Source organism: Streptopelia decaocto (genome assembly GCF_964273445.1).
Source record: "Streptopelia decaocto genome assembly, chromosome: 13".
Taxonomy (NCBI): Eukaryota; Metazoa; Chordata; class Aves; order Columbiformes; family Columbidae; genus Streptopelia; species Streptopelia decaocto.
Window position 1 is genome coordinate 3,632,728 of NC_138668.1, and position 16,851 is coordinate 3,649,578.

At 57.3% G+C, this 16,851-nt stretch overlaps 2 protein-coding genes across 7 annotated transcripts in view; one reads left to right on the plus strand and one right to left on the minus strand.

Moving 5' to 3' along the window:
• Positions 1-2,309: 2,309 nt before the first annotated feature.
• Positions 2,310-12,929, plus strand: SLC29A4 (solute carrier family 29 member 4). Of its 3 annotated transcripts, XM_082064786.1 has the most exons (11): positions 4,831-4,921; positions 6,958-7,127; positions 7,783-7,914; positions 8,018-8,131; positions 8,212-8,340; positions 8,934-9,008; positions 9,380-9,645; positions 9,732-9,867; positions 10,102-10,289; positions 10,562-10,802; positions 10,878-12,929. In XM_082064786.1, the coding sequence occupies exons 1-11, from the start codon at positions 4,893-4,895 to the stop codon at positions 11,018-11,020; spliced, it is 1,623 nt and encodes a 540-aa protein (XP_081920912.1). In that variant the 5' UTR covers positions 4,831-4,892; the 3' UTR covers positions 11,021-12,929. The 3 variants fall into 3 exon arrangements, with proteins under 3 accessions (XP_081920913.1, XP_081920912.1, XP_081920911.1); XM_082064785.1 differs by having other exon boundaries at positions 10,102-10,802; positions 10,878-11,014; XM_082064787.1 differs by lacking the exons at positions 4,831-4,921; positions 6,958-7,127 and adding an exon at positions 2,310-2,333 and having other exon boundaries at positions 10,102-10,802; positions 10,878-11,014.
• Positions 12,868-16,851, minus strand: part of TNRC18 (trinucleotide repeat containing 18) — a 55,633-nt gene continuing 51,649 nt past the window's right edge. For all 4 annotated transcript variants that reach the window (XM_082064784.1, XM_082064783.1, XM_082064782.1 and 1 more), the window contains 3 exons: positions 16,346-16,582; positions 15,800-15,874; positions 12,868-15,248 (listed from right to left, as the gene is read on the minus strand). In XM_082064784.1, coding sequence (XP_081920910.1) covers positions 15,042-15,248; positions 15,800-15,874; positions 16,346-16,582 — 519 coding nt within the window. In that variant the 3' untranslated portion in view covers positions 12,868-15,041. The remainder of the gene's footprint in view (positions 15,249-15,799; positions 15,875-16,345; positions 16,583-16,851) is intronic.

The window sequence follows — 16,851 nt, forward strand, 5'->3', positions numbered from 1 at the left end:
AGCTGCATTTTTCTAGAGAAAAGGCTGGAGCTGAAAGTGGCTCTTTTCTTTCTGCAGGGTGAAACGTGAATGGGGAGCGGGGGGCCTACCTGTCTGCCGCTGTTTGCTGCCTTGTCAGTCAGCTTTGGGGGTGCTGGGGGGTGCGTGGAGGTGATAAACTGGTGGGGGGAAGTGTCTGTGGGTGGAATGTGAGCAGAGAAGGAAGCAGAGAGTGGCAAAATAACCCACGAGCCAGTATCAGCATCACTTTGCTTGCACACATCCCTTGCCCACATGCGCAGGGTGCATCACCCCTGGGTGCTCACTCATCCCCCGGAGCCCTGTGGGGACAGCTTTGTGCATCACCCCTGGGTGCTCACTCATCCCCCGGAGCCCTGTGGGAACAGCTTTGTGCATCACCCCTGGGTGCTCACCCGTCCCCTGGAGCCCTGTGGGAACAGCTTTGTGCATCACCCCTGGGTGCTCACCCGTCCCCTGGAGCCCTGTGGGAACAGCTTTGTGCGTCACTGGTAGGAAGAGCAAATTGTGCCACCGAGGGCTCAGCCGGTGGCTCTGCCCATTGTCACGGTGCTGGGCGATCCTGCCCGTGCATGCAGGTTTGCTTTCCGAGGAGGCAGCACCTTGCTGTCCTCTGCGGCTTGTTTTGGGGGGGCTTTAACAGCCTTTGTGGCCACAGGGTCTGTTGTACCCGCTGGGTAAGGGAGAAGCCTGGGGCATTGGCTCTGGGGGATGCAGGTACCCTGCTCGCCTTGGTGGAGTGTTCACTCTGGAACCTACAGACGACCATGTGGACACTGGAAAAATGAGCGTGGGGAGGAGGGCAGGATGTGGTAGCATGAGGGGAACTAGTAAAGGGTTGTGTTGCCTGTAACTCATGGTTTTCCCATCACAAGAGGGACTCAGGCTTCATGGCCCTTTCTGAGCTCAGTATGGGGTGGGGGGGATAAAAAAATAAGGGTGGCTGTCACCATTTTCTCATTCTAGACAAAAATCTCTCAACCTGGGTCTTTAAATATCCTGGTGAGTGGGAACAAGCTGAACCAGCCCTTGTTTCCTCTGTGCCCACCGCTGATTGTCTCCTTTTTTATCCTACCCTGCCTGTGAGTGCAGCAATTATGCAAAGTTGCAATCAAGGAGCTGAATTAGCAGCTCATCTTGGATTAATTAGTGATGGATGCAAATCTATTCCAACAAAGAAGGAGGGGGTGAAGAATGCAAAGGCTGTGGGTATCCTCTCTGGGTTTCTCCAGCTCTCCCAGGCTGGTTTAGCTGATTCGGGGGTGGGAGAGATGCACAGAGTCACCCTTGCGGGAAAATTGGGTCATCCATGTGGAAGAAGTTGGTCCTTGGCGTCAGGATGAGAGCTGGGCACCCCAAAGCTGATGTCCTCATCCCTACCTCAGCCCCTGCATCTCCCCAGAGCCCTTAAACCCAGTTAATCCCTGTGGCCTCCAGTGCTGAGCTCCTGCCAGCACCGGGGGCTTCTGTTCGCCTGCAATAGGATTGTGACAAACCACTTGCATAGACCGAATTCCCCAGCTACTCCCTGTTTCTTGCAGGCCCCGATAATCCCCCAAGTGTGACTCCAGCCAAGCAACAACCTCCCTGTTTAATCCCCATGGTCTCTATGCAAAGCCAGCGTTTCAGAGGATGCTCCTGGTGCCGGCACGGGATGTTTGGGCAGCATTGTGAGCAGACTCTGGGGAAGGATGTGAAGGCTGCGATGCTGTTTAAAGGAGTTTTCCAAGAGAGAATTGCAGGCTTGGGAACAGCTTCCCCTTCCCGTGTAGTATAGAGGTGGATGCACAGTGCTCCCAGGCGCACTGAGCACCAGGGTTGGGGGGACCCAGGCGTTTCATCCCATTGCTGGGTCCCCAAAGCTCGGTGATGCCAGGCACAGCATCACCCACTGCAGCTGGTGCGCAGGGGACTGGTATTGGGCACAGAAAGCACAGGGAGCTCTGGCAGGGTGAGCACGGTTTGGTTAAGGAGCTGAGTTGTGCTGCTCCTTAACCAAGGGACAGCTCGTGGCTCTGCCCACTGGGATGGGGACAGCAGGGACAGTCTCTTCCTGGGGTCCCCAAGGGTTTAAAACTGTGGTTTTTTGGCAGTGTGGTGGGATACAAACACCTGAAAAGTCTCTCCTTCCTCTCACCTCTGCAACAGCAATGATTGGAAAAACGTGACTCCACTGGAAGGGCGAGAACAAACCCACGATACGGGAGATTTCTGGACACCATCCTAATCCGACATCTCCGAGCTAAATGAATCAGCAGCGTCTTATTCCAGCCGGCGGGATTAATCAGTGCTCGACCAGGCTCCGGGAAAGTGAGGTAAGGCTCTGAGCAGCGCGGAGCCGTGGCGACGCAGCCGCGGGTGTTAGCTGGCTCAGGGAGCCGAGCAAATCCCCCCTTGTAATCCAGCAAACGCTGCCGGGATGCACCCGCTTGTGCCGGGAGCTGTGGGACGGCAGGAAAAGGGGAGAAGGCAAAAATACCTCCAAAAAGCTGTGGTTTGGGCGAGGGATGCTCTGTGGTCCATGGTGTTGGATGTGAGGGTGCAGGGAGAGAGCCAGGGATGGGGCTGTGCGTGCGGGATGTCCCTCCTGCCGTGGGGACCGGGGTATCTGGACCAGCTTCACCCCATCGCACCCAGAGCATTGTGCCTGGCAGGTTTTCCTGGCTGGTAAAGTGGGTCAAGCAGAAACCCAAGGAGCATCCGAGCTCAACAACCGTGAGCCAGCTGCATCAAAGCTGAATTATTCAGGGCTGGCTTAAAAAATTGAAGAGCCCAGCAAGATTCAGGGAGAGCCCAGCTCATGGAACTTCCCCCATGTCCCTGTTGGGCAGAGGCCGCTCAGCCTGCCCATGCTTGGGGGCACCTAAACCCCATCGCCAACACGTGGGTCTGGCTCTTTGGGAGGATGGATGGTGTTTCCTACATTTGGCATGGGGGAAGCCCTGGGAGAAGTTGACCCTGACGGATTAATCTCCCCGTGGTCAGCTATAGCCTCCCCAAACCGTAGCAGTGTCCTCTGGTACCCCAGCATGGGCCCCTTGCACCAATAGCAGAAATAGCTGAAAGGGACCCCTTTGTCCCCCAAAATTGGGATCAAGAGATCATGTGATTTTTAAACAGGATGGTAAAAGTCAGCAGCTTTGCTACGAGGTGTTTGGTCGCAGCTCAAGGAGCACCAAGTGCGCTTGGGAGCTGAGATGCCCCCCTGAGCTCGGTGACTTTTTTACAGGACACCCCCCCGGCTCTGTAGCCGGGACTTCGAGATGGGGAGAACCGGCTCCTGAGGAGAATCCCTGCAGAAGGCGGTGAGTAACGCTGCCTGGCAAGTGCCAAGACAGCGGAGCCTGGGAAAAGGCAAGCGCATGTGTGCTTCAGCTCATCCTGCTGCTTTATAAAACACTTGCAGTGTCTGGGTGCCAACCCGGGGATTCCTGCCACAGCCACCCTATTTTCTTAAATTTCCAAGGTACCTGGAAAGGGGTGATGGGGTCTGGTGTAGGGTGAGGGGACGTACCCCAGGAGGAGTGCGGTGTTCTGTGATTTCACGCAGCACCTTGTTGTAAACCTGGCCAAAAAATCCCCCCCTTGCACTAGTGCACTGAGCTTTGTGGGTGCTCAGCTAAGGGGGAGCGGGGAGCTGAGCCCCTGGCTCTGGGCAGAGCTCAGCGCAGCAGTCTGCTTTGCTCCGAGCCAAATTCTGGCTATTTCAGCCAAGGAGAAAAGATGGAAATTTCCACCTGGCCTGTTTTCCTGCCTGCAATGAATTTGTGGGAGCCCCTGTGCTCAACCCGGCAGAAGGGCGGCTGAGGGGGGGCACAGCCGTTTTTGTCTCTGATTTCCTCTGGTGTGAGCAGCAGCAGCAGCGCATCCCCCAGCCCCGCACGCTGATTTATCCAAGGCAGCATTTATTGACTGCAAGGAGATTGTAATTCCCAGCCTGGCGCGCTGCAGCCGGGGTGGTACCTCTCCCCTTCCCCCGCCATCGCCATCCTCCCACCCCCGGGGGGAAAAGCCCAGAAAGGCTGGTCCCCCAGGGCTGTCACCTGGCTTGGTGGGGGGGGGGGGGCACCTGCTGTGTGTCTCCTGTTCATGCTTTGATGCTCCTGTGAGAAAACCTGACAGTGTCAGCTCCCTGTTATATCTCCTGCAGCCTTGGCCAGCTCACCCAGCTTGGGAGGTGCCTGGAGCACCCTCCTTGGGGACAAACATCCCCTCCCAGGACAGATGTCCCCACTGCCCCATGCTGTTGGTTCTCTTCCTTTTCTGCTTCCAACCCCTGGTTATGTTGGGGAGCAGAGAATCCCTCCATTTGCTTCTCTGGGGGGATTGCTGCATTCTGTTAGCTGGAGCTGTCATCCATCCTTCTGTCCATCCATCTATTCTTCTGTCTGTCCATCCATGGGACAGCTCATGCTGACCCCATTGGCCTCGTTTGCAGGATGGGCAGGACCCTGTCCCTGCAAAGCTCATGTCCCCAGTGACATTCCCAGGGATTTCATCTTAATTAATATCTCTTTGCAATTAGCTCCAGGCCTTTGAAACCCCTCCTAGGCGGTGCCTATAGGCAGCACCTATAGACAGGGCTCTACATGTGCTCTGTTCATTGGAAAAACCTTCCCTGCGGCCCCCGGGGGAGGCTCGGGGAGCCCCATCTCCCGGTGCGCACCCCCGGGAGGGGGCGGAGGAGGAGTGAAGGGAGGCGGGAGGACGCGGGGGGGCGGGCGGCAGCGCCGGGGCCGCCTCTGCTCGTCGCTCGCAGCCGCCGCACTCGCTCCGGCCTCCCCCCGGCTCCGTGTCCCCCCGCTCCCCGGCGGACGCTCCGCCATGGCGGGGCCGGGGCCCGGCGGGCGCTGAGCGGGGCGGGCGCAGCGCGGATGCCGCAGAACGGCCGCGGCGGAGCCAGGTAAGAGCCGCCGCCGACCTGTTGGGCACGGCCGGGACCGCGGGGGGCGAGGTGGCTCCCGCGACCCCCCCACTGCCCTCCCCGGCTCCCCAGCGTCCTCCCCCGGGCGCGGCCGGGCTGGGTTTCCTCCTCCCTCCCTCCTGCAAGATGCTTCTCCTTCACCCCCAGGACCGGGGTTATTAAATTGCCCGTTGTTTATTGCAACTTCGCTGCTCGCAAGATGTCGGGGGACCCTTTTGCCAGAGCAAAAATCGTTTCTTCGCGCTGAGCGGGGGGGTCTGCGGTGCGCGGGGGTCACTCGGCACTGGGGTGCAGAGGGGATGGGGTCCCCTGCTCTGCCCAGCCCTGCGGGTGCCCTGTCCCCAGGTGAGACCTCCCAGCCCTGGCCATGATGGAGGACACCCCCCCCCCCCCCCCCCAGTTTCCACCCTGTGGCCACAGGGACAGCAAGGCCTGAGTCCCCTCCCGCATAGACAGGTGTAAATCCAAAGGGAGGGGAAAAATCTGATTTACTGTGGCTCAGGGATGCGCGGAGCAGGCGAGACGGCTGGGTGCTGGAGCACTGGTCCAGCACCGGAGCCGTGCAGAACATCTCGCTCTGCTCCCAGCTCCACAGCATCAAGAAGTTTGGGCCACAGCAGGTACGGGGTGTTTCCAGACAGCATGTTCTCCAACTGGGATCTCTGCTGGGGAAAAAAACCTGCAACAGGCTTTCCCAGCATCCTGAGAGATGCTTCTCACTGGGTTTTATTGCCTGGAGTAGCATCAGGCACAGGAGGATGCTCGGTGGAGGGGATCACAGCCAGCTCCTCCATGACTGATGGGGTGGAGCGGTGTCTGCAGCCAAAACGTGTTCCGCTGGGTTGTTTTGCCTGATCTGGGATGAGGGGTCGTGGTGTGGGACCCCAGCCTGGTCCTGTCCAGGCCTCTGCACAACCTCGGTGCTGTGGCAGCGCTGCTCAGTGCCCCCGGTCCCTGCAGCGAGCAGATACGTTTTAGGCTCTAGGGTTGTGTTTGCAGGGGCCACGGGCACCACATTTGCCCCCCACCCAGGGGTCCCCCAGCATCCCACCCATCCTGGCAGCCAGGGAGATGCTGGGAAACCTCTCTGCTCCTACAAATGCTACATCTGGCAGGGAGACCAGAGAAATCACTGTAATTGATTTTTCTTCCCTTGGCTGCCTCCACCTGCTGCCTTGGAGGTGATTTCCCCCCCCAGGCCGGTTGGGTGGTGGGCACAGGGGCAGGCTGGCATCTAGCGACTGGTGCCGGTAATACTGAGTGACCCCTCCCCATGGCCCTAGGGGGTTAAACCATGTTTTGGGTGGCTCTGGTAGGGTCACTGGAGGATGCCAGGTGTTTTGGGAGCTCAGTTTGGGATGCATTTGGTGTGGAACCTCTTGGCTGCGCTGCTGGGGTCTCTCTGGCAGCTCTTTGAGCATCTCCCTGCTGTGCCATGGCCCCTTGGAGAAGCAGATCCAAAATGTTTGCCTTAAAAGCTGGGTAGCATCCCATCCTCTCCCAAAAAGGCTGCAGGAGTGTGTCTGCACAGGCCGGTGGTTTTGTCCCAGCTCCAGGCAGCAGGGATGCTGAAAAAAGGGCATAAACCAGAGTAAGTGTGTGCTGCCTATGGAGAGCAAGGGCTTCCCGAGGCAGATGGGATCTTCCCCAGCAGCTGTCCTCCATCAGTGGTTTTTACCCATTAATTTCTCTAATTGCTTTTGGAAAGCGCGATGGCATTTGGCATTGGAAGCATCGCGGTGAGGTGTTGAGCGGGGCTGGGGTCAGTGCTGTGCCATGGGGGAGGTTTCCACAGACCCCCTGATCACCATTCACCACCCCAAACTCCTGCCCAGTGTGTCAGGGGATCCCACTCTGCTCCAGGAAAACGTCTTTCCAGGTGGAAACACAGGAGCTGCAGTGGTGTGGTGGGGTGACTAAGGCTCAGGGCCAACCACATGCCATCCATCCCTTGCAGACGCCTGGCATCACCCCCAGGGGACAATCCCCAGGGGTGTCACCGCTCTCCCTCCCAGGCCGACCACGATGGGCTCAGTGGGAGCCGAGCGCTTCAAGGAGCTGAGCCCGGCGGGGACGCCGGAGGGGAACGTGGTGATGAGCTTCAGCTTCGACAGCTACCAGCTGGAGGAGGACGAGCTGCAGCGGGGCAGCCAGGCCAAGGGCGTCCTCACCTTCATGGAGCCGGGTGAGAGCAGACGCCACCCCAGCCACAGCCAGGACCTGCGTTCCTGCTGCTTTCCCACCCATTTAGGAGCTTCCTGGGATGGGTTTAATAGCCACAAATGGCCTGAAATGCCATTAAAATGCCTAATGCCTTTTTTTTTAGAGCTGTTCGTACCCACGTGAGGTGCACAGCATCCCATGGCAGCAGGCTCTGCAGCTTGGAAAGGAGCTGAGGGTTCATGCCCTGCTCTCCTGCCCAGCTCACCCCAATCCTGCAGCTTCACCATGCAGGGCTCAGGGATACTCCCAGGATTTCCCCCAGCCCTGTTCTGCATCCTGGGGCATTCTTGTCCCTCTCCAGCCCCTCCTGTGCCTTGGCTTTGCTGGTTACTTGCACTGCTTGGCTTTCAGGTTGTTTGGCTGCTGTCAAAACTCATCAGCACCCGAATCCCGTGTGTTTTCCTGCTTCCTGCATCTTGTTGAAATGGTTTTATGTAGGGAAGGAGTTTCTTGGTGGTGGGGCTATTTATCTGTGAGAGCTGTGGGGTGTTGGTGACCCCCTTCATTTGCCATGAAGGATGTGGGACCACCACGCATCGCCTCACAGCTGGGGTCTGCTGCGGGGCCCATGCGCCACTGTCATGACTTTTTCCATTTTCTTTCCCCTTTTGGGGCAGTTTCTGAGGATCCTGAGCCCCAGGATCGCTACCATGGGATTTACTTCGCCATGCTGCTGGCCGGGGTGGGATTTCTTCTGCCGTACAACAGCTTTATCACCGACGTGGACTATCTGCACCACAAATACCCAGGTAGGTCTCCAGCAGCTGCAGCACCTCCCAGCCACCCCAAACCTGGAGAGACCTTGGCCACGCTTCCAGGGGAGCCGATCCCCCATCACCTGCCTCTCCGCAGGGACCTCCATTGTCTTTGACATGAGCCTCACCTACATCCTGGTGGCCTTGGTGGCCGTCATCCTCAACAACGCGCTGGTGGAGCTGCTGAGCTTGCACACCCGGATCTCCGTGGGTGAGTGGGGGTCCCCACGCCCATTGACAGTGCTGGCCCCACGCTGGGCCCCCCTCCCCACCTCCACCTCCCACCCGCAGGTTATCTCTTCGCCCTGGGGCCTCTGCTCTTCGTCAGCATCTGCGATGTCTGGCTGGAGCTCTTCACCCGCAGGCAAGCCTACGCCATCAACCTGGTGGCTGTTGGGGTGGTGGCCTTCGGCTGCACAGGTATGTGGGATGGTGGCTACGCTGGGACAAGCACAACCCTCAGATAGGGGCGGGAAAACAGCCCCATCCCCAGGAGCTGCAGTCTCTTGGGTCAACCTCCTCTTCCCACCACTATATAAGATGAGGTTCTTGGGGACATGGGTTAGCACCAGCGTTGGATTAATGGTTGAACTCCACGATCTTGAGGGTGTCTTCCAACCAAAATGATTTAATGATTTTATAAACTGACCCTCATGTCCCTGCTCCATGCCCTCCACCTCCATCCAGGCATCGTGGGATTGACCAGGGCCACCAGCACCAAACTGTGCATTGATCCCTAACACCACCGATCTGGGCCACCATGATGGCTTTGCTGTCTGGGCCACCATGGTGGCTTCCCAGACCCCTGCACTGGTGGGAACAGCCATGGTGGGGCATCCAGGGAGGGCAAAAAGCCCCCCAGCTTTTGGGGCAAGAAGGCTTTGGGCACTGCGTTGGCTGTTCGGGAAGGGTGCAGCTCCAGGGTGGGTCCACACCAGGGTTTATTCCCCCCGCCCGGCATTTCGGCTGCAGCAATAATCCCTCCTTCTCCCCTTGGCGCGTCTCTCCTGAAGTGCAGCAATCCAGCTTCTACGGCTACACGGGGCTGCTGCCCAAGCGCTACACACAGGGCGTGATGACGGGCGAGAGTAAGTACCTGCATCTGCATCCACGTTCATCTGTGTGGGACCCCCGGGGGACCCTCCTCTAGTGTCACCCATGGCCCTGGTGAGTCACACCCAGGGCCCTGCTGTCTTGGTAGATCAGGGACACCCCCAGGTGCTGCCCAGCAAACCAGCGTGTTTAATGGTTTGTAAATCACTTGTGAGACCTAGCGGGACACATCAAGCTGGGGGTGGGGGTGTCTGCCAGGAGCTGGCTCCGCTGCCCCCCCCAAAAAAATCCCTGTTTGTAGCTACTCCACAGCTGGAGGCATCACCATATGGTGGGGGGCTGCTGGGGGTCCCCAGGCCATGGGGCTCAGCAGGACCCGGTGCCAACAGCTCTCTTGCGCCACCAGGCACCGCTGGGGTCATCATCTCCCTCAGCCGCATCTTCACCAAGCTGCTGCTGTCAGACGAGAAGGAGAACACGGTCATCTTCTTCTTCATCTCCATCAGCATGGAGCTGACGTGCTTCATCCTCCACCTCCTGGTGAAGCGCACCCGCTTCGTCCGCTACCACACCGCCTGCTCCCGCAAGGGGGACCCCGAGACCCGGGGGGCCGGTGACCGCGGGACGGGTTACCGCGTCCACCACGATGTCACTGCCGAGGATGTCCACTTTGTAAGCCAGGGGTGGGTTTCCTTGTTGCCTCCTGGGGTCTCTCTCCCCACTGGAGCTCAGTGCTGGTGTCCCCGCTGCTCCACCAGGAGAACCGGTCCCGGGGACAGCCCGGCTCCCCGCGGGGCAGCCCAGGCCCCGAAGCCGAGCTGGCTGGCAGTGGCACCTACATGCGCTTCGATGTCCCTCGGCCCAAAATCAAGAGGAGCTGGCCCAGCTTCAGAGGTGCGTGGTGGGCTCAGGGAAGGGGGTGGGGTGAGGCAATTTTGCAGCATTTTATGGGGCAAAGGGAGCAATTGGTGACCTGGGGCTTTGAGGAAGGGTCATTCCCTTCTCAACACACCTAAAACGTGGGGCAGTCACATCTTTGGAAGCCACCCTTGGGGTGCAGGCAAGACTTTGGGGCTCTGCAAGGGTGGGCTCTGGTTTTGGCTAAACCATGCTGCCTGTCCCCACCAGACATGCTGCTCCACCGCTACGTCGTGTCCCGGCTCATCTGGGCCTACATGCTCTCCATCGCCATGACCTACTTCATCACGCTGTGCCTCTTTCCCGGCCTGGAGTCGGAGATCCACAACTGCACACTGGGGGAATGGCTCCCCATCCTCATCATGGCCATCTTCAACCTCTCTGACTTTGTCGGCAAGGTAGGAGGGAGGCCAAGGGGTAACGTGTCCCCTCCACCCCTGCCTCCTGGTTTTGTGTCCTCTTTCAAAGCCACTTGGCTTTGCAAAGGGTCATCTCCACCCCATGGGTATCTAACCAGCGTGAGGTTGCTCACTGGCATGGCCAAACCTGAGCTCCTGCAGCAGATGGTCTTTCCGCCATCTCGTCTTCTGCTTTCTGCCGCATTTTGGGCACTGTGTTCCCCTCCCCAGCCTCCTCACTTCTCCAGCACAGTCTCTGCCCCTCGCTGCAGATCCTGGCTGCCCTGCCCTACGACTGGAGGGGGACCCACCTTCTCATCTACTCCTGCCTCCGCGTGGTCTTCATCCCCCTCTTCATCATGTGCGTCTACCCCAACGGGAAGCCCACCTTCGGCCACCCTGCCTGGCCCTGCATCTTCTCCCTCCTCATGGGCATCACCAACGGCTACTTCGGCAGTGTCCCCATGATCCTGGCCGCCGGCAAAGTGAGCCCCGAGCAGCGGGAGCTGGCAGGTAGGACCAAGCCCTCTCATGGACCCAAACGTGGGGTGGCCAGAGCACCCTAACGCCCCTTGTCCCTTCCCGCAGGGAACACCATGACTGTGTCCTACATGACGGGCTTAACGCTGGGCTCGGCCGTGGCGTATTTTGCCTACAGCCTCACCAGTACGTCCCACAGTACCTGTTTCTACACAGAGATCTCCAACGGCTCCTTTACGTCGGGGTACTGAGTCCCGGGGCGGGGTGATGGGGACAAGATGGGACCTGCTTCCCACCATGGTCCCCATCACCCCACTTGGCCCATGTCCCTCCTTGGGGGCGGGGGCCTGGAGCCAGGAAGCTGCCCCAGGATGGATAAGGACTGGTATCCCAATGGCTGGGACATTCCCAAACAGCCTGTACTGCCTAGCCAGGGCCACTTCTTGGGGTGACATTCCTCCCCGCCCCAGGGACAGACCCTTTGCCCTTGGGGGGCTTGCCCATCAGTGATGTGCAGCTCTCCAGTGGAGGCAAGGGACAGGTCTTCTGTTTGAGTCAAGCCATTGCCAGGAGGAAGAAAATACTGCCAAACCCCAAAGGGAATGGGAGCAGCGCTGGGGAGGAGGGTGAGGAAGAGCTGGTGAGGAAGAGGAGGAGCAAGAGCCAAAGGAAATGCTCCTTCAGACTCTGGTGGCTTTCAGAAGGTGGGTCTTGGCTTTCACTGATGGTGCTGCAGGATTGAAATCATGTGGCCTCCCCAAACATGCCGATTGCTGTGTAAAATACCCAATTCACTTCGGCTAGTTGGAAAAGGTTGGTTTTGTGGGTTTTTTATTTTCGGTTGTGTCTTTGCTTTGCCCGTCCCCAGCTGTGAGAGGGGCAGGGTCTTACTTCTCCCACCCCGCGCTGTGGGTCTGCCCCATAGCAACAGGGCAGAGGCCACTGCTGAGCTGCAGGATTTCTTGCAAGGGACTTAAAAGTACTTTACATGTGGACTTTTGAGGACTTAAAAGGGGCACGTAAGAAAGATGGGGACAGACTTTTTTTGCAGGGCCTGTTGCAATAGGACAAGGGGTGATCGTTTTAAAATAAAAGAGGGGAGATTCAGGCTAAACAGCAGGAAGAGATTTTTTACAATGGTGGTGAGAGCCTGGCCCATGTTGGCCAGAGAGGTGGTGGATGAACCATCCCTGGAGACATCCCAGGCCAGGTTACGGGGCTCTGAGCAACCTGAGCTGGTGAAGATGTCCCTGCTTATGGCAGGGGGGGCACTGGATGCCTGTGAAGGTCCCTTGAACCCAAACTACTCTATGATTCTGTGATTCTAAATGAAGGTGATGCCAGATTCAGTGTCTTTGCCCGATCGTGAGCTGTGCCACAGGCTGGGCTGGCGAACACCGGGCGCTGCCTGCCCCGTGGGGCTCGGGGTGCCTCTTGTGCTGCTCCCCTTCTCCAGGGTCCCCTCTGTCACCTGGGGCAGCCGGACTTGCCCCCGGGTCACACCAGACCCCTGCCAGCCTGCTGCCAAAACAAGACCTGCGCTGGATGAACGGACTGAGCAGAGCAGCATCTCCAGACGGTGCCACCACCAAAGGCTGCTGCTTTTCTTTACTTCTGGGACCGGTGGCACCCCGCTGTGCCAGGAGTCTGCGACCGTCCCCTCCCAAGGATGTGAAGCCCAATGGCAGGATGCAGGAGCTCCAGGCTCAGCACCCCCACCAGCGCCGCAGATCTCACCCAGCCAAGCCCCAGCCTGGGTGAGGCGCAGCTCATAGCAAAATGAGCAAATCCAGCGTTTCAAGCCCCAAAATGTCACCCTGGGAGGGGTACAAGAGTCGCTGTGACTGTGGCTGCAGGGGAAGAACTCACAGCTCCTGCCCCACGTGAGTGGACAGTCCCCTGCTCCAGGGTCCCAGCCTGTCCCTTGGTGCCACCTCGCAGGGGGACAGACAGACGGACGCTTCCCAGAGAGTGATACAGCGCCTGGGTCGGGTCTTTTCCCGAACACGAGGTGGGCGCTGAGCCAAAAACTGGTCATTGCCACCGAGGGGAGCAGAACCTCGCAGTCAGGACAAGCGAGACAAAGAAAGATGCATCGTTGAGTTGAGCTTTTTTTTTTTTTTTCAATTAATTTTCTTTTTTTTTTTTATGAAAAAAGATCACACGGAGTTCTCCAACAAACAGAATGCCAAAAAAATTGTCTTAAACAAAACAGAAACAAAACAAAACAAACAAAAAAAAAAGACAAAAACCTGGCTCTCCTTTCCTCTCGATTGTCTGAAATATCCTTGTGTTCCATAGAAGGCAGTGGGTTTTAAGTGCTTTCTATTTAACATTAGCATAAAATCTCTCTCTCGCGCGCTCTCTCTCGCTCTTTAAAATATGCTCACACAATTTGCTTCTAGACGTACAGTACACTTTGAGCGTGGGGGGTGTGCCTGTTCCCAGATCATTTACAATCACAATCCAACAGGAAATAAAAAATAATATTCTAAACGTCAGACTGTGTTAATTTCTGTCTGTTTTTTTTTTTCTTTTTTTTTTTTATAATTTCATAATTTTTTTTTCACAGTTTTAAAAAGTTTATATTTATATATATATATTTATATTTATATTTATAATTAAAAAGTTGAATCCATTTAAAGACTTATAATACAGGAGGGCTAAAGAGTCTTTTGGTACATTAAAACTGTACAGGCTAGAACCGTCACTGTCCGAGGCGGCGGTGGCCCGCGGTGGAGATGGTACGAGCTCAGCACCATGTGGTTCATTTAAAGGACGAGTGGATAACTTCATGAGGGAGGGAAATTCTCCCCCAAGCCCCGTCCTCCAGCCCCTTCTAAGCAGCCGGTACCAGGGCGGATAGTTCCCAATCTGTCCTTGTCACAAGTGTGTCCCCACCGGAGCCCGGGCCGAGCTCTGTCCCAGCGATCTGTAGTGCGAGTCGGTAGCTGTGACGATCAGTGCGTCTCTTGGAGGTTGTTTTTTTTCATTTATTTTTTATTTTAAGTGCAAGGATGGTGCATTGCTGCGTGGTTCTCCTCCGGTGTCCCCTCCAGCCCGCTGTACCCCTGGTGGTGACGCCACGGCTCCGGCGTGGGCCCGGGGAGCGAGACGGTGGGTCAGCGCCGCAGGGGGATGGGGAGGCGATGGTGGCGGCTCTCCGGGAGCCACGGGGAGGCTGGACGGCTGGATGGAGCACGCTGGACGCTCCCCTCCCCAAGGGGGCAGCGGGGCTCTCGCTGTGGCAACGCCACCGGCAGGCATGGCCGCGCTTCACACTCTGTCCCTGGTTCCTTCAGACGAGGGGCAAGGGCGTCCCAGCAGCTCCGCACCTCTGCTCAGGGATGGAGGGTAAAGCTGGGCAAGGGATGGCAAAATCCAACGGGCTGTGGTCTCCTCTGCTCCAAGCACCCAGCAGCAGCTTTTCCCAGTCACTTCCTTCCCCTCTTCACTGCACGCTCCAAGATGAGCTCTTTGCCACCTTGCTCCCCCCAGCACCTTTGCAGGGCAGAGGGATGGGGAAGGTGGGTTCAGACTGTTTGTTAGAGGCAGTGGGAAGGCAGCATTCCAGACTGGATGTTGGCTTGTCTTTCACCCGGCTCCTCCCAGCACAGACGGCCTCTTCTGCCACCTTGGTGCTGGGGTCATCTCTGCCCCTCCATGCTCCACCGCCCAGCCAGGGGCCTCCAGGGAAAAGGAACCGCAAAAAGGCGCTGAGAGGATCGAGACGAGACGCTGAGAGAGACTCATCTCCTTTCTCTTTCACCCTGTCCTTCCTAAAGGGTCATGCGAAACTAAGCAGGAAAGGGAATATAAGGACGGAGAGGAGCGTATGCAGAAGGCTAGCGGGTGTCCCTCCACGTACAGGCGGCTTCCGAGTTACTGATGGGGACAAATGACACAAAAGGGATCCCTCCTGCCGGGGGGGGTCCCGCTGGTGAAATGATCACGAGACCCATGTGCTTTCCTGGACCAAAAGGAGGAAGGGAGAAGTTGATCAAGTGTCACCTTACTTAAAGCCACTTCCAGAGGAGCCTTGGGGTTCAAGCAGCAGCAGCACCACCACTCAACGGCGTCTTCAAGTCCTGTAGCTGCTTCCCCAACCCCTTCTTCAGCTCTCTCCCTCCTCCTCATGTCTCTCGCTCTCTCCTGTCTGTAGTGTGACACAGAAGTCATGAGCATTGAAAGAAACAATCATGTCGTCTGAACAGGCACGTCCTCAGGTTTGTCCCGTCCCTTCCCAGGGGGTGGCATGTGTCCCCTGGGCAGTCAGCAGATGACAGGGACCCCGTCGGTGTTGAAGATCATGCCCGTAGTGGGCTCGTAGGTCCCTGCAAGGTAGTAGAGGTCCTCACTGTCTTGGTATTTCTTCGTCTTTAGCATCTGCTCATATTGATCCAGACCAACGACAAGACACTTATGTGAGATGGTCTGGACATCGTTTTCATCCACATGAGAGGACTGGTAGAGGGCTCGCTGCGTTACAGAACAGGAGGAGGGAGATGGAAAGAGAAGGAGCAATTAGATCTCACAGCATTTACAGCATCAGCTTCAATATACAGGAAAAACATCTACCGCAACTGGCCAGGGCTTGTGCTCACACTCGAGCAGAACTCCCCACTCATCCCCACCACCAGCCCCAGGGAGGGACACTGCGAATCTGCGTGGACACAGCGTGGACAGAGCGCTAAACCTGAGACCTTGTGCCTGCTCAGCTCTTGCTGATGGGAACGCCACAGCCACCGAACACAAGGGCAGGGGAATATGGCAGCTGAGAGTCCGTCATCCTCACATCAAGGATGCAAATGCAAAGATGGGTGCTGGATACCGGCCTCTCTGTTCCTCCCAACACCCAGCACCTGTCGCTACTCCCACCCTCACGAAAAATACCCATCCAAAGTCCTGGGCACTGCAGACTCAGCAGCTGAGGCAAAATACAAGAGCCAGAGAAGCTCAGGGGGCATTTCCCCAGCAGCATTTGTTATGGTGTCCCCAGCATCCCCGCCCAGCCCTCCAACCTCACCAACCTCCATAAAGTCCTTCCTCTGGCTGGATGCCTGCAAAGCTGTGGACAGACTCCTGCCCGATTTCTGATCCCAGCGCTGTGCCCAAGCGGAAAAGAGAAAACAGAAATGAAAAGCAGGTGAAACAGTTGTTTTTCCATGCTATCCCTTCCACACGTGCCTTTACAACTTCAGCTGCTGTCCAGTCATTGGTAATAAACACTAAGGCCCTACTGTAACCCACACTGCACATGTGTGCAAAATTCAGTGTTTCTGAGCACCAGGCCAATTATTCTTACATTGTAAAAAGACTTGATCTGGCTCTTGACTCTGTTTTTGGGCCACCACAGAAGTCTTTATTTCCTAATGCGATAAAACCCACCCTTCCCCTGCTCAAGGGGTTGTCCACCAGGCTTGTCCACACCACAGGCAGCCCCCACAACATGAAATGATGGGGCCACCCCCATTATGGTACCAGGAAGAAACCAGGCCATAGGTGTTATCCTCATCCTTGGAAACAAAAGGGAGCAAGCAGCTTTGCAACCCTCTCGGCAAAGGAGACCAGCCTACCTTGCCTTCGTTGAGTTTCTTCCCAGGGTTGGTTTCTTCTGGGTGATAAAACCATTTGACTCGGACCACCATGTTGTTTCCCCATGACTCCCACATGCTCTGGATCCGGCCAATGTAGGGCAGGTTGGGGCGGCCGGCTGAGAGGAAAACTGCGCAGTCTCCGATGCGGATGATCTCCTTGCCCCGGACGATGGCCTTGTAGAAGAGCTTCCTGGCCTTCCCTTTCATCCCTCGTCTCTGCCAAGAGAAGATCACCCAGGTGAGCAGCCAGAGATCACCCAGGTTTTCCCCACCCACCATTCGCCCTGTCCCACACCCCACCCTTCGGGGTCAGCAGAGCCACAGCATCCACAGGTGTTCCCAGAGGACCTGGGGCAGAGGGACACGCCATGCGGGATGGCTCCCCCAGACCTCTCCTAGCAAACTGGAGACCTTGGCTGGGGTCGCACGCCACGCCAGCAGAGTTTCACCACCCCAGGAGAAGGGAAAGGACACGGGTCAGGGGC